Source organism: Bos indicus x Bos taurus, chromosome 12 (assembly GCF_003369695.1).
Source record: "Bos indicus x Bos taurus breed Angus x Brahman F1 hybrid chromosome 12, Bos_hybrid_MaternalHap_v2.0, whole genome shotgun sequence".
Lineage (NCBI taxonomy): Eukaryota > Metazoa > Chordata > Mammalia > Artiodactyla > Bovidae > Bos > Bos indicus x Bos taurus.
In genome coordinates, this window is record NC_040087.1 from 13,328,123 (window position 1) to 13,345,556 (window position 17,434).

General features: G+C 44.7%; 1 protein-coding gene across 4 annotated transcripts in view; it reads right to left on the reverse strand.

Annotated features, from left to right (window-relative positions):
* Positions 1–17,434, reverse strand: part of ENOX1 (ecto-NOX disulfide-thiol exchanger 1) — a 343,215-nt gene that overhangs the window by 172,774 nt on the left and 153,007 nt on the right. For all 4 annotated transcript variants that reach the window (XM_027557160.1, XM_027557163.1, XM_027557161.1 and 1 more), the window contains 3 exons: positions 15,955–16,128; positions 14,530–14,736; positions 10,158–10,391 (listed from right to left, as the gene is read on the reverse strand). In XM_027557160.1, coding sequence (XP_027412961.1) covers positions 10,158–10,391; positions 14,530–14,736; positions 15,955–16,128 — 615 coding nt within the window. The remainder of the gene's footprint in view (positions 1–10,157; positions 10,392–14,529; positions 14,737–15,954; positions 16,129–17,434) is intronic.

Here is a 17,434-nt window from a genome sequence, read left to right on the forward strand (position 1 = left end):
TTACTCTTCACTCTTAGACCTAAAGTGTAAGTTCGCCAGTAGATTATAGTTAATACATAGTTTTCAGAGAGAGAGCAATTTTAGGATTAAGCAATTAAAAATACACAACGAAAAAGCAATGAAAAAGTAAGTAGGCAAGAGACTTGCTACTATCATAACAAGCAATAGTAGGCAGATTCCATTCTCAATATATGTGAATAAAATAAAATACATATTATATATTAGATATATCATATACATATGTACATATGGCTTAGTATATAGTTTTGAAAACTTCCAGTTTCATCATTTCTGAACTTTCTGTAGCAGGCTCATGGATGACTGATGCACTACATTTAAATTAACCATGAAAACATTAGTTAACATGTGATTGGTTAAGTCTAGTCAATATTTGTTGCCATGCAAGAAGTGAATTTATATTAATTAAGGCTAAGCCGGCAGCTCCTTCTGAATGGCTACATGAGTGTGTTGGGAGTGGTCATTTTCAATATCCGAATGAAAATTCAATTCTGCCTTCAGGGGAAAGATCACTAAGAAAACAGGAAACAATATAAACTAATTTAAACAGGCCATAGATTGCAGCACTATTACAGCTATTTATGTGGAAAGAAATTAACACAGCTCATAAAAATCACATCCAAGATGCAATTAGAAAAATTCCAAACACTTTTTGTGAACATGCTTGGACTTAACTCTGAACATTAGTGCCCTTTAGAAAACAGAATGGGCAAACACATCTTCTTCATACTAAGAACCGGGAAAGTCTGCATATTATGGAGCGACTATGGACCATCTGGTCTTCCCTAGTGGATAAGACCGTAAAGAATCTGCCTGCAATGCACAAGACCTGGGTTCAATCCTTGGGTCAGGAAGATCCCCTGGATAAGGGAATGGCAACCCACTCCAAGTGTTCTTGCCTGGAGAATTCCATGACAGAGGAGCCTGACAGGCTACTTACTGCCCATGGGGTTGCAAAGAGTCGGACACAACTGAGCAACTTTCACTTTCACATGGGCCATTTATTTGCTCACTAAAAATTCTCCAATGTTGACTAATCAATCAGGGACTTTGCAATGTCACACCTGGATTACTGCAATCATTTGTTCCATGGCCTCCCTTGATTGGCATTTCCCCTTTCAATCCATTCGCTGTTCCTTTGTCACGCTCCTCTTTGTTAACACAGTTTTGACCAGAGATATATTAATATCTCTTTTGTTACCTGAACAGTATGGACTGGAGACTTTTCAATACGTTTTCAGAGAGTGATCCCGTGAACATCACCGGGTGAAGTTGTGAGAGCTTAAAATTGATCAAGGGTTCACTGTACAAATTATGATTGTCATTATCTTTCACATTTTGCTCCACTAGGTTTCTGTTTCAGCCTTGTGTATATTATAAATGCAAAATTTTCAAAAATGACGCATTGCGAAACTTTGAATGAAAAAAAAAGAATTTTTCAGTGAATCTTATGCAGATACCTTGATTGTCCACGTGACATATGTACTAGTGTTTCAGAAGATGCCAGTTCTTCAGAATATAGTTCTGATTCAGACAATGTGAATATTAGAACAACAAAAAGACAAAAACCTTAGTGATTGATTCTGACACAAAAAGTGAAAATGAAAGTCACGGTGCTGAACTTCCTTTGCTTCTACAGAAGAGTGGATTGAAGACAACATTTCATGAAAATTAGAAGACTTTACACGGGTGTGCCAGGTGTAACTATTGCATATAATAACCCGCCAAGTGTTAATAAAATAACAGAATTATTTTTTTGGCCGGTCAAAATAAAAATAGCCAGCCTCAGATATTAGTTTCTGCAAAAAAAAAAAAAAAAAAAAAAACCCAGTTAATAATGAGTTAAGCACCCCGCCCTTGCCTCCCTAATTCTGCATGTGTTATGTACTCATCCTAGGGTCCCTGGAGATCCTGGTCGACCCAGCTAACTGGTCTGCTTCCCTCAAGAGTCAGCCTAATTTGCCTTTCATAAAGGAAGCTTTCCTCTAACCCTAACATGAATCAAGGATCCCTTTGCTAATGTTCCTATAATTCCTTACATATCCTGCTATTAAAATATTAGTCATTCTGTACAATAATTGTTGGTTCATTACCAACTGGCCTTCTAAAGCTCTGAGGGGTTAGGATGAGAAGAAAATTTCCAAGACATATTTCAACCTTCTGTTCACTCTGAGTTTTTCCCTTTGTACTTTATTTCATTACACTCCATGTCTAATAGATTTGCAGTGCATTAGTACTGGAAAGTTACAGCAAGTCCAATGGTCAAGAGTTGATAATAAACATTTTAATTTCATGTTGAAGAGTATTTTCACGTTGTCCACCAGAGATAAATGTTCTCGTGGCACTTAGGCTGGCTGGTCCTTTTATCCTTCAGGCCTCTGAGGTTATTTCCATTAGCAATGAAAGTTAAGAGTGATCTCAGAAAATTACACAGAAGTCTTCCACAGTAAGCTAACCAGCTTATCCAATGACTTAAAAATCTTTTGAACGTTTTTTTTTTTTTTTTAAATTCTGGAAAAGTAATAACCTTTACATTTAACCTTGTATTTAGCTTTTTAATTCTGGGAAGGGAATGATTTAGCTTTGTGAGGACTAAAGAATATTATAATGATGGTCACACTTCAATATCGCTACCTGAATCCATACCCAGTTCATTTTATTTCTAGTTACTTCAGAATTTGTCAACCTCTCTCCCTATCCCCCTTTCTCATGTTTATTCAGCATGAGGCATGCAGTAGGCATTTTAAAAATTGCATTTGGGATACATGCATGCATTCTAAGTTGCTTCAGTTGTGTCTGACTCTTTGTGACCCTATGGACTGTAGCCCACCAGGCTCCTCTGTCCATGGGATTCTCCAGACAAGAATACTGGGTGGGTTGCCATGTCCTTCTCAAGGGGGATCTTTCAGAGCCAGGGATCAGCTGTTTTCTACACTGGTAGGTGGGTTCCTTACCACCAGCGCCACCTGGGAAGCTCACATATGGGATACATCTCTCCTACTCCAAGACCATAAGCATGAGTCTCATTCTGGGGCGTGCTGAAAGTACAGTCTCACCCTTACTCAGGCCTCCTGACTCAGAATCTGCATCCTCATCCAAGTGTTTCCTATGCACATTGAAACTGGAGAAGACCGGGAAGAAATCACTCAATAAAAACCAGGGAAACTGGTTAGGAGCTTACCTAACTTAAAAAGATCATGAAAACCGGAAATGGAAAGGGGCATCTGAGAGAGTGGAGAATACTGAAAGACCTTCACGTGACTCCCGTGAGATTTATGAATCTCTGTCCGCAAACCCTCCACTCCCACTTAAAGAACAGTGGCTTAAACATCAGTCATCCTTATGCCAGAAAAAGAATGTGAAAGATAAGTCAAAGTCTTGGAAATGGGCACTGAGAGGGCAGCAGATTTTTTCGATGGAATGCCGGACTGGAGGACCCTCTGGGATTTTCTGATTTTACCGGGGTGTGAATCTCCAACTGTCATTGACTAGGCTATTTTACCATACTTTAGGGACAGAACGTAAATTGTGAAAACTAATAATGTAAATAATTCTTCTCTGTAATAATGTAAATGAATTTTTGTCCAAAAGAAAAGTCTTTACAAAGCAAACTCTCTTTTGAACCAGTTTTAACATCTTGTTCTCTCATTAATTAATGCCTTAAATAAAATCACTGACACATGTTCATTTCATATTTGTAAGACAGTCATGATTCCATTGTCACAGCATCCTCGAGCAACCACTGATTGTAAGCTCCTCGGAGGCAGGGCCCATGCCATGGTCGTATCTGAAACCCCAGGCAGGGCACAGAGCCCAGGGCCCAACAGGTGGGCACTCGGTGACCTTTAATGAAATGGATGTGCAGACAATGAAGGGGAAAAGGAATCAAACCGGTAAGCAGTTTCTTCTCCCTCTTTGTGGGCAGAGGAGATCTGGCCCTGAACTTCAGAAGGCAAGGGCGGGATGACTTGAGAGAAGAGCACTGAAATATGTACATTACCATATGTAAAACAGATGACCAGTGCAAGTTTGATGCATGAAGCAGGGCATCCAAAGCTGGGGCTCTGGGACCACCCAGAGGGATGGGGTGGGGAGGGAGGGTGGGTTCAGGATTGGGGGGGTGGGCACATGTATAGCTCTGGCCGATTCACATTGATGTATGGCAAAAAGCCATCACAATACTGTAAAGTAATCATCCTTTAATTAAAATAAATAAATTAATTATATACACAGGCAGGACAAGAGCCAAGACAATGAACCCTGAATATGAAAACTGAAATGCGTTAGTGGAACCTGATTTCTGGCGGGTCCAGAAAGGAATGATAGGAAGGGAGAGTTCACATTTGAACAAAATGTCTCAAGAATGAGAGGAAAAAAGTTAAGACATTCTACAATGCTTTTCAAAGAAATGGGGGTGGACACACACACAAACATACTGAATGATGTGTCTATAAAATTGTCCCTGGTTTCTGGCTTGATAGGTAGAGATAACTTACGGTGTACATATTGATCCAGGCAGAATGGCTATTTCAGGATGGCACTACAACATCCCCCAAATTTTACTATGTGTTCCTAAAACATGGACATCCCAAAACAAAGCTCCATCTCTGGCTGCTCAATTAACCATCAGAAGGGGTGGTACCTCACCTACCCTGCAGATCACGGATAGCATGAAAAGCTACAGAAATGATTAATACTTTCCCCCCTACCCGGTGGCTCGGCGCTAAAGAATCTGTCTGCAATGCAGGAGACGGAGGTTCGATCCCTGGGTTCAGAAGATCCCTTGGAGGAGGGAAATGGCAACCCACTCCAGTATTCTTGCCTGGAGAATTCCATGGACAGAGGAGCCTGGCAGGCCATAGTTCATGGGGTCACAAAGAGTCAGAGAGTCACACACAATTTAGTGACTAAATAACAACAACCCTACCCTATAAGCTCACTCTCTCTCTCTCACACACACAAACTCTCAGATTTAGCACACGAACGTGCACTGATTATTCCCGCTTTTGGATCAGGCAAAATGTGAATAGATGAAATGGCCCATCTCGCCTCTGTGAAGGTCAGTAATGCCAAAGAAGTGATTCTCAAACAGGCTCCCATGCTTCACATCTCCTGTGTCCTGAGAAAGAAGTCTGGCTTTCAGCTAATGGAATTTCCACTTGGCTCATAGCATTATTGATTCTTTCTTTCTTAGAACCATAATGTTGACAACCATCTCAGTAAGATGCTGGCAACCTCTTCCACCCTTTCTTCCTCTGCTAGGCGGTTTCGGAGCCATTCCGTATGCAAATCAGAGACAAGTCCTTGGAAATTAGGAATGCTGATCCCAGGAAGACTGTATCCTGGATAACACATAGGAAACAGGGAGTCCCAAGGACACTGCTTGTAAAGCTTGTAAAACTTCACCTGAGGCCGAGAGAAACCATTCTTTCATCACATGGTGAAAGATTATGCCAAGTTTTCTAAAAGGGGGAAAAGGACACAAAAACTTTGAAATGCTCTTGCCAGGAGAAATCCCCCCATGAATCAGGAAATCATCTCTCTTCACTGTCTAATCAATCTCTTCCTTCCACAGTCCAAATAGGAGGCTCCTCCCGGGGTGGATGGTCTGTCTTAGAAAGGCAGAAATTCATTATCTCATCTGCCGGGTGCTACCGTCTCCAATAAAGTGCAATTATGCTGGTATTGAGCCCCTTCTCACTTTCTCAAAGCCGTGCTATAAACTCTGCATCTGTGAGAAGTTACTTTCCAGTCAGTCTTCATTAAGTGGAACTGTCTCAGAACAATGTCTATTTAATCCGTGGGGTGCCCACTAATTTTCTTTTTTAGAATCTGCATTAACCTTAACAGACGTTGGGCGTTTGGTGTCTTAGACACTACACAATTGCAACTCAGTGTCTCATCTGACTTCAGAAGGCCTGGGGGTCACTGGATCAGGGCTACCTGGTCCCAGGAGGTTGTCCATCTCTCATCCCAGAACAGTGCTTTGTAACTTCCTGGATCACTCAAGTAATCCAAAACTAAACGCAAACTCGGTAAGGCAGGGGCTTTGTGTTCCCCTGGCCTCACAGTGTCAGGGGTCCAGCAGAGCGCTCAGGGATGCATGTGGAGTGAATGAATGATGGCTGAGGGCATGTCCCCATGCCCTCCCCACGCTTTCATTCCTGGCGTTGCGGCCGGAAATGCAACACACTCACACGCTCCCAACAGTGAAGGAAGAGAGAAATGGAATAACCTACTGAGCATCTACTATTAAGCATAGTTTTAACACTGGGCAGGACATGGAGGGCCTTGTGGGTCATAACTTGTGTGGTCAAGACTTGGCCAGAGGGGAAGGTTGAGGGGAAGGGATAGTTAGGGAGTTTGGGATGGACGTGTACATACTGCTATATTTAAAATGGAAAACCAGTAAGGACCTGGTGTATAGTACTGGGAACTCTACTGTTACGGGCAGCCTGGATGGGAGGGAAGTCTGGGGGGAATGGATACATGTATAGGTATGGCTGAGTCCCTTTGCTATTCACCTGAAATGACCGCAACACTGTTGATCGGCTATACCTCAATACAAAATAAAAGCTTTTTAAAAAAGATTCAGGTAGGACAGATTTTGCTGGATAAAGCTGATTTTCCACAAGAAAATTGTAAGGATAAACAAGTATGATATAAAAGAGGGGAAAAAATGCTTGTAATAAACCTGAGATAGCAAGATTTCTCATGGGAAGAAAAAAAAAAAATCAAATCCAATTAGGTATTTTCAGATTGCATTTCCATTTCCTTTCTGACCCAGGCTTATTTTACCTGAGGTCTTGATGGCATTTATATCCCCATATCAAGGAAAATCATCTTCAGGGAAACAGTTTCCTTGGCTCCTCCTGTCTGGCTTTTCAGTGTTACAAGAAGCATGGAGTGGATTTCCTCTCTGAGGCAGCCAATTTCCTAAGCAATTAAATGCTGTTTATGTTCCAAACTCTGTGCTCTGGTTGAAACTGTCAAGCTTGATACTACCTGACTGTTGCCTAAGAACCCAGGCTAGTTCATTCTACTGTAACTGCCATCTATTAAAATTTCCAATCTGTTCTCTCCTCAAGGGATCACACAGTACTTGGCAAAGGTGCCGCTTCTAAATTCTGCATATTATGCTCTTCTATATAAATATATATTTCTGAAATGGCAGGGTTTGTAAATGACTTTACCAAACGGATACCCCAGTCTACTATCCTCTTACAGGAAAGGCCACGCCGTGTGGCTTCTACGTGCAGACACTCTGGCGCTGGCTTCTTAAAAAGAACATTAATGCAGATGCCAAGCTTTCCTGAAATTCCTCCACGGGGTCACAGCGCCAGGGTGCACGTTTCTGTCACTTCTTGGTGCGGACACGCTCGAATGCAGGATAGCTGATGTAGTACGTTTAGCTGATACTACACAATGTGCTCGAGACAGTAGTGTTAGTCACTCAGTCGTGTCCATCTCTTTGAGACTCCATGACTGTAGCCCGCCAGGCTCTTCTGTCCATGGGAGTTTCCAGGCAAGAATACTGGAGTGGGTTGCCATTCCCTTCTCCAGGGGATCTTCCTGATCCAGGGATCAAACCCAGATCTCCTGTGTTGCAGGCAGATTCTTCACTTATCTGAGCTACAGGAAGACAATGTGCTGGATAGTGAAGGAAAAATTATTTGTTCCGAGATCAACATTCCTGCTTGAAAAGGGTGTTCTTTCTCACTCTGCCCACTCCTTATGGATTCCGATCTCAACAGAAAAGTGAGAGGGTGTCTACATTTGCATTTTATATGCTTTTTATTAAAGGGACAGCCACAGCCTATGTATTCATGATGGCAGGGCTCGCCTTTGTGGAGAGCCAGAGCACGTGCCAAGGGGCATTGGTAAGAGGGACTCCATGGTTATGTCAACTAAAGAAGGTTCCACAAGGACTAAGTCATTGGGCACCACAGCTGCTGACTTTCAACACAGCCTGAAAGGAATTCAGAGCAGGGATTGGCATGTGGCTCTCTGTGCTCTGGGAACACCGGCAGAACGGACCTCCAGATAGGCAGATATTTTTGGGAGGAAGTTTCATGAGCCCAGATTCTTGCCTTGTCTCTCACGGAGAAAAGTACTAAAACCGTTTACCAAGATGTCTGTTCCTCGTGACTAGCAGCAACCTTTTGCTGAGATGCCTGCTTGGTGGCAGGTAGCCCCTTCACCAAAATCACGCATACACTTCCTCCTTTACCTGTAACTCTGGAAAAGCTCCTCAGAGCCATCTTGAGAGGCTGTCTTCTGAGCTGCAGTCCTCAGTAAGACACCAAATAAACTCAACTCTCACAAGGTGCGTTTTTCAAAAAATTTTCCAGGTCCACAGTTTCAGAGGGGCATTTCAGTGGCAATTACATCTGATTAAGGGTCCCCAAGGCCAGAGGAGAGGATGAAGACTAGAAGCAGAAGTCTTTTTTTTTTTTAATTCTTTTTTAGGACTTCCTTGGTGGCCCAGTGGTTAAGAATCTACCTGTCAGTGCAAGGGACGCGGGTTCAATCTCTGATCTGGGAAGATTCTACAGGTTGTGGAGCAACTAAGCCCACCCTAGAGCCTGAGCTCTGCAACAAGAGAAACCACAGCAACGAGAAGCCTGCGCACAGCAAGTGCAGAGTAGCGACCACTCATCGCAACTAGAGAAAGCCTACGTGCGGCGACAAAGACTCAGGGAAGCCAAAGATAAATGAATAAATAAATGATTTTAAAAAATTCTTTAAAAAAAAAAATAGAATGTCAACTTTTTATCTTCCGAAAATAGGTCTGGGGCAGTTTTTCAAGTTTCCTTTAGTGAAAACACACAATCCACTTTGAACACTGCCAGCTAGGCTCTAAAACACTCCCAAGGATAAATCACATCTCTTCTCTCCTAAGAGCCCTTCATGACTTCTGCACTGTTTATGGAGCAAAACCCAGATCCAGCGGCAGCCCTCAGGGCTCCCCCGTCTGGCCCCACACTGGGTTCCCAGCATCACCTTCACTCCCGTGAGCTTCCAAGCAGCTCTCACGTTCCCCAGAGGAGGCAACATGCCTCCCTCTTTCTGTGCCCAATTCCCCATCTGCTTCCCTGCGTCTTTTTTCCTAGGGCTCCCGCCTCTGACAAGAATGTCTTTGGACCCTTTCTTCCCCTGGTGGGGGGGAATTCTTGTTTCTCTTGCAATGTTCAAGCTCTGCCTCCTCTTGAAAGCTTTCTTGACACCTTCCTCAACATCACGCACACGTGTCCCTGAGTTCCCAAGCGTGCTGCTCACACACTGATGGACCACTGTGTCACTGGCTTTGTCACAGTGCGTCGTTTCCTTGTAGACACTTGTGTGTGGCCAGCGACCACGACCTGTGTTCTCTCTTTAAAACCTGACATGCCAGATAACTGAGGAGGGACTAACCGCCACTTGCCTGTGCAGGGCACCCATGTTGCTGGGGTCAACAACTCTGATCAAGAAGGAAACAGAACTCACACACACGTCCTCCTACCTTCAAAATCTGGACCCTTCCCAACCATCTGTGGTTCACTGTGGCAGGTACTAAGCCTCTGTCTGTCTGTCTCTCCCAGGGTCTCAAACCCGGGAGAGGAGCACAGCAAACATTCAAAGAAATGAAACGCTCTCACTTCTAAACCTCACTCTTCTGCAGGTGTTAGCAGGGTCCCTTCCACTCCGGCTCTGAAGACAGAGGGGCCCTCTTCTACATTTCTCTTCTGTCCTGCATGGGTCCCAGCTTGGTTTCTGATGAGCCTCTGGGGAAGCTTGGTTAAGAGCCCAGTGGAGGTGCAGACCATACAGATCAGCAGGAGCCCTGGGACCGCCCAGCCCCACAGGAGGAGACACGGGCTCATTCAACACGGTGGGAACCTGGTAGCCTGCTTTGCAGTTGTACAGGAGCTCTCCTGCCTGTCTTTGCACGAATTTTGTTGAGTGATGAAGGCACCCAATCAGGGAGAACTCAGGGACGAGGGCCGGGCTCTGTCCAGGGAGCATGAGGAAGCCCAGGTGGGTAACGCCAGCTCTATGAGATCAGGATGCAAAGGGCCAGGAGAGATGCCCGGGGCCTCGGCGCCTGGGGAGGGCGCTGGCATGCACAGACGCAGAGGAAGCCGGTGCCAGGCTCCTACCTTTGAGCTTCTCGGCCAGCAGGGCGGCCTCGTGCTCCGAGTAGTGCATGATGGGCGGTGGCGAGGGCGGCCGCAGGCGGTCCTCCTCCAGCTTGCGCCGGTGCCGCTCCTCGCGGGCGCGCATCCGCTGCTTGCACTCCCACTCGTAGAAGTCATCGCGCGCCTGGGCGAAGTCCACGTGCAGGCGGCCAGAATCCTTTTTGTCCGTGCTGGACCCTAAGCGCATCCGGTAACCTGAAACCAATGGGGAAGTCCGGTCACATGCCAGGGTCACGACATGGTCCCGTGCCGCTGTCGACAGTCGGGTCCAGGCCATTCAAGGTGAGCCTGGGAGCTCTCGCTGACCTCTTTTTCCCTTAAGAAGGACATCCTTCCCAGGGGAGGCGGGAAGCTGCCGTCCTCCGTGATTTGGAACGGGGCCAAGATGTATCTGTTACAGATGGGCAGCTAAACTCTTCGCTGGGAAGTGATCTCCAAACCAGTGTTACCAAGATGATCTCAAGAACCAGGACACCTATCCTAACTCCTTCTTCCCTCTGGCTTCCAGGAAGCTCACAAACAAACGGAGCAGGGAGCTTTTTTTCTACACCCCTCTGCTTTTTATGGCCTCAATTTTCTATTTTCAACATACTATAACTCTACCTCATAAGCTCACTTACATTCTTTTCAGAAAGCGGTGGAGTGTGAGTAAAGAAAGAATATCTATGATATTTAAAAAGGTCTAAGTAGTAAATTCTACCACACCTCACTCACAGGCTATTGCTTCATTCTCCTGTTGCTTCATTCTGCCACTCCGTTCTCTGTCTTGGCAGCTGCAAAAGCCACAACTACCACGGCAATTTGGCAATGCTGTTTTATTTCCACTTATCCTCTGGGGCACGCAGGAGAATATTTTACCTTCAATCAAGAGGCCTTCCTTACAGCCCTCCAGCACCTCATCTGGCACACAGCACTGCACAAATTGTTTGTGTGCAATCTCTGAAGGCCACAGGAACCCGTGTGAGAACCCAAAGCTAGACCAAAAAAAGAAAAAAGGGCCCAGAGGTCTCTGGGGGATTTGCTGTGAGCTACACAACTTACAGAGATTATGAGCCGCAACTGGAGCTGAGACATCAACACACACGTAACTGCAACCGGACCGCCAGCCTAACTTCAAATGGAGGAGGCCTGGCTTTGAGGTTGCTCTTTAGTTTGGGGTGCTCGGATTTTAGAAACATAAATTCAGGTCCCAGCAGGATCCTGGCTGTTGGGGGCCGCCAGAAGAGAGAGCAGAAGGAGCGCTTTTGCCGTGTGGGGACTGCGCACATGAGCCACCACTGCGAGATGCCGGGCAGCACAGCGCTGATGCACGCGCTCTCATGGTGAATTTCAGAGGATTGTCTTAGTACCTGGGGTTGAAACTGAGCCAAAAATCCCAAGACGGCCTGGCGCCTCCCCAGGAGGGCACTTCACATCTTTGAAAAGTTACAAACGTGAAATTGATCTCACATCTGATTCCTGTTATGACCATCTCCCTTCCAAGTTTAAAGGATATTCTCCCAAAATGGGAAGACATAACAATACCTATCAATACTGATCACAGAGGAGCAGTATTATTGCTAAAGCAGAGTGTATCGTGGCTGTGGGCCGTGGAGAACTTAACAAACCAGCAGGCTGTGGTAATATATACCTAACAGCTGAACAGGCAGAATGGCCTAAGACTGGCCAGCTGTCCCAAATGGCCAAGAAACTTTCCCCTGCTCGGGTCCAGAACATCACTTTTCAGATGTTTATGGTTCCAGAAAGCACTGTCTCTTTCACCCAACATCATCATTAAGGCTCTTAAAAGAGCCTATGATGAGGCCGAGTCTAAATTTAACTTGGCCTTCAGATGTGATCACGGTCCTAAAATTAGACAGGCCATCCAGCTGGGCTCCGGCTTGCAGTAAAGCTTGCACACGGGAGGGGCAGCCTGTCTGCCTTCCTGCCCCTCCCAATCAGCCCTTCAGATCTTCCCGGGACGATGCTGCACCCGGGCAGGGGACGCTGGAGGTGAGGCCTTTGCTGTGGGCTCCTTCTGCTGCCAAGGGGCAGTCAGGAGGGGGCCCAGATCAGAGCTTGAAAAAAAAAATATGTAGCATCAAGGCATAAATTTGGGACTTTCAAGTGCCTAAATTCTGGACTATTCATCTCTGGCAGTGTACTATGAGGTTTCTGATTGGGTCTAAACATTGTGCTATGTTGGTGTTGAAAAGCACCTCTGATTTATTCTAACTCCTTCATTTAATAAGGTGGGATAAAGTCACAGTTATATTAGTAGAGCTGTGATTAGAATCTGAATTCCCAGGGCAAGGCTCCTGAGAAACCAGTGCTACTTTATCATCATCAGGATATTTGTGTTAAAAACAGCCACTTACTGAATGGTACCCAGGCTGCATATGTCCTGCTAGGTGCTTAATATCCATTATTCCCATTATTTGGATTTATTCCTTGTAATCATCTGATGAGGTAGCACTGTTACTGTCTCAATTTTGCAGATGAGAAAACAGAGGCTCCGAGAGAGGTTATCTTGCCCGAGGCATGTGAAACCCAGTGCCAAGCACTCAACAGAACTCCTGGTTGTCTAATAGATTACTCTAATGCTGTAGCTCAAGAGTTGCAAGAAACATGTGTGCTGTACAATATCTCTATGTTTTGTCTTCCATCTCCATTTTGGAATACTATTAGGTTTTTGCCCCAGTTTGTCAGGTTTTTTTGGAATAAAGGTTTTAAAATTCCCCAGGTCACTATTTAGCACAGGGATATCTCTGCAGTGTTGGAATAACCCCAAGGCTTCTGGGGTTTGCAAAAGAATTTGATGGCCATAGGGGCTGACGGCAGAGAAGGCAATGGCACCCCACTCCAGTACTCTTGCCTGGAAAATCCCATGGACGGAGGAGCCTGGTGGGCTGCAGTCCATGAGGTCGCTAAGAGTCTGACCCAACTGAGCGACTTCACTTTCACTTTCTTCATGCATTGGAGAAGGAAATGGCAACCCACTCCAGTGTTCTTGCCTGGAGAATCCCAGGGACGAGGAAGCCTGGTGGGCTGCCATCTATGGGGTCAAAGAGTTGGACATGACTGAAGCGACTTAGCAGCAGCAGGAGCAGCAGCAGCAGGGGCTTACTGCAGAAGTTAAGAAAACCTGGTAGTAATGTTCAGATTTTTTTTCCTATTATTTTCTCACCTTTCCTCACTGGCTTTGCTTCAGGAAGAGGGAGGTGGCATGCAGAGTGACAGACTGAAAGGTGCAGATGAAGAAAGAGAGGGAAGGAAGAGCAGTGAATTAAATCCAAAAAGATGTCCTTCAATGCTCTGCGATTCTTAGACTTGGCAAAGACCTTATTGACAGGCTCCGTATGAAACAGGATGGGAAGACAGTAGGGCACAACCCTTAAAGAATGACATGACCTCGAGCCTTATCATATGCTCAGTGTAATATACTAGTGTATGCTAAATGACACCCCACCAGCACTGGGGCAATTCTGAGGCAACCATAAAAGGTCAAAAAGTGGGCAGTGGCCCAATACCTGGAAATCTCCACGCCTTCCCTAAAATCGTTTGAATAATCCTCCCACTCATTAGCCTATAAAATAACAGCTCCTAAAAATGAACCATGCCATATTTCAGGGCTCTCTTTCACCTTCTGAGATGGCCTCATTCTGTCTGCGGAGTGTGTTTCTCTCTAAATAAATCTACTTCGTACTTATCACTTTGTCTCCAAATTCTTTCGCGATGGAGGAAGAACCTTAAATTCACTGGGAACACTTGCTCCAACACCCACCTGATGGAAGGCAGCCTTACATTCCTAGTTTCCACATCTGTAACAACCGCCTGTAAATGGCACCAGAGAAGCAGGGCTGGTGGGTGGGCTTAGAGGCTAAGTGTGCGAGCCAACGGAGGGAGACGGCCTGCCCTCGGCCACGACCACCTCCTGTAAGGCACTGATCTTAAACCGGTGCCCTGTTGTCTAGAAAGTGAACCACTTCTGAAAAACTGAAATTACACTGAGAGAGGGCTGTATTCCCCCCGAGAATTACATCTGATAATAACAGCGGTCCTTGGTAGTCATAATATTGCTTCACAGCTAATAAGCATTTGAGGACACTGATTAGAAAGCCAATGGAATCCCTAAAGCCTGGATGATAGGAAACCCACGCCTGCAGCCTAGAGGTGCGCTCACAGACTTCGAGGTTCTGGCACCTGGGGGAAAAGGCAGAATTCCTCCTCTCCAGCCCCAAATTGTGAGCGCTTTTATTGCACATTAAGGCCAAAGGGAATGCACTCATATTAATATCACAAAACATCACCAAAGCGCCGGGGGGAAAGAAACCCCTTATGTAATGCAAAGTACCAGAAAGGTAAATGGCTTTATCAACCATGAACTCCTCGGCGAAGCGGATGTGACAGAAGTTCTTCTTGCTTTTCCGAATCGCTGTGATGTCACCGCACTGCTCAAAGACTTCCTGGATGATCTCCTCGGTGGCGTTTTCCGGTAAGCCTCCGACAAAGACAGTCTTACACCCGGGAGGTCGTTCTCTTGTGGAGGGGGGTGGAAGATCTGAGAATCACAACCAAACACAGGGTGTTTTGCCTTTTACTTATTTTTGCTCTATTTTATTTTTCTTTTCTCTGGTTCACCTGGCAAAAGTCACACTCGCAGACTTTCTCTATTTTGAGCAATGATGAATGTCTACAGCGACGGATATGGATGGGGGTGTCAGGTTTCCAGTGCCTGCCTCCTTCCCACCTCTCCGTTCGTCTCTGCTCCTTTCTACAGAGTGGCTATGCCTGTCCACGAACAGAGATAAAGCAAATGTGAGCATAATTTCATTTCTCCTTCATAATACAGAGGCCCAGAGAACTGGCGGGGGCTGGCGGGGAAGCCTTCAGAAACTACAAAGCATGATGAAATGACAACATGCTGGAAACCTGAGGCTGGTTATCTGCTTTGTCTTTCTGGGGTATAATGGAGCGACGAGGCAGAACGGGAAACAGCCGGAAAGCGGGCACGGTACTTACTTGGCTGGGAAACAGCGGGCCTGAAAAAAATACGCTTTCAAAAAAAATTATTCACATTTAAATGAGCAAACTCCCAAATTTGAGGGAGGCTGTATAAAAAGATAATATGTACACTGTCACAACATTTTACCTAGTTTATATGTAGATTACTAAAGCAATCTTCTAGAAGGTCCACTTTAAAAAGGCAACACTGATTAATACGAATAAAAAAAAATTCAGCTATTTAAGCCCATAAACTTAGCATCAGAAGTTAAATTAAAAAAAAAAAAAACTGGCCTATTCATTTCATCAAATCTATGTTTCCTTCAAGTGAAGGCAATCTGGCCCAGGAGCTCGCAGATGTGGGCTCCCCCTACCAAAATTGCTAACTGCCAAATTAATTCTGTTTTCCATCTAGCAAAACACATTTCAGGGTTTCTCTCCTGCATTTGTGAAGATGGATGGAAGTGTGCACATATTTCACACTCTGATCCGCAGCAAATGCTAGACTTCATTGTGCGAAAAAAAGATTCTTAATGCTGTTTATACATCCCCAATCACACGTGTGCCCTTCATGGTGTCGATTCAGCTCCTGGAAAGACACAGGGACCCACAGATTTTTTCTGTTCTAGAGACAAAGGACTTCTGTAGCATGATCCCCACTCTGCGTACCAAAGTGGGAGAACTTTGAGTCATATTCGGAAAATGAATACTATATTTAAAAAAGACAAAGAAATTAAAACTTGATGATCAAATACTGCTTACAGTTGCCACTTACTTGGATTTTGAGGGAAAAGAGTACAGCTTTTGCAGTGGATTATTTCTTTGACGACAGCCACTTCTGTTGGCGGTGGGGGTGGTACCAGCCCCAGGCCTGGTATCATCGGATTAATAGGGGTGATCCCAGTCATCATGTTGAGGCCCGGATCAAAGCCTGGTACACAGATCGAGTCTGTAAAGTACATAAAATATCATTTTGGCTGGTGGATCTTAGATCAGTTTCTGTGGTTACTTTGCTGTTTTCCCGCAAAGGTGATTTGACTTTCGGCTGTTTTTTAGGAATTTCTCATTGGCAATAAATATAGCAATACAGAAAGGTAACGAGTAAAGATGAACTTAATGCTTCATGGAAAAGAGGATATGTTATTTAAAATGTTAACACAGCAGGACAGAAGATAGCATATTAGAGTGCAAAACCATGAACCAGGAAGCTCTGCTATTATTGTCAACTCTATTTTCTGTTTCTTAACTTCCAATGCAGATGTGACTGGCTTATGACCAAGGAGGTGGGAAGAATATATTTAACACTGAAGTGCCCAGTGAATCCAATTGTCAACCTGGTTTTATCAAAAGAGGCTTCTTATCCAAATGACCTAGATTTAAGAAAAGTTCAATTTAGACGTGCATACTTTATAATGATGCATTCAGGTCCAACCTATCCTATTTCCACTGGGAAATAAAAAACAAAGAGTGATTATAATTACGAAGGCTGGGTTAGATACATTATCTGCATACTCAGTCGAATCTGATTCTTTGCAATCCCATGGACTATAGCATGCAAGGCTCCTCTGTCTATGGGATTCTCCAGGGAAGAATACCAGAATGGGTAGTCATTTCCTTCCCCAGGGAATCTTCCTGACCCAGGGATAAAACCCACACCTCCTGCGGCTCCTGCACTGGTGGGTGGATTCTTTAACACCAAGACACCTGGGAAGCCCATGGGTTAGATACATGTGGGCATAAAATTAGCTATATACATTTCTGAGATCTGTGGGATAATCACACATTCTTCCTCTAATTCAATCAGCAAATAATTGACTGCCCTTCTGAAATCTTTATTTGTGGAATATAAAAAATACAGCTTTATGCCCTGCAATAAAAATGGAAGGGCACAAAAACGATGGGTTTTCCAATATAAACACTGAATTTTTTTTTTTTTTTAGTGTGATAATAAAAGAAGTCATTTCAAAGGGATATAAAAGTTTTTTTTTTTTTTTTTTAATTAGTAAGGCCTTTTTAAGGGTGGGGATTGTTACAGTGCACTGTGTCTGTGAGTAGCTGCAAGGAGATTTCTCTCCTGAGGATTCTTCCGTTTTCAGATAACAAATACTTTCCCTGGCGGCGTGGTACTGCTCCCAGGCAGACAGATCAGCAGCTCAGACGCCGCTGGCGACCCTCCACAACCGGAATGAAGTTTTCTTCTCTAATTTCTATTTTTTCCGCCATTATTCTAGTGCATTCCCCTCCTTCCCTCCTGC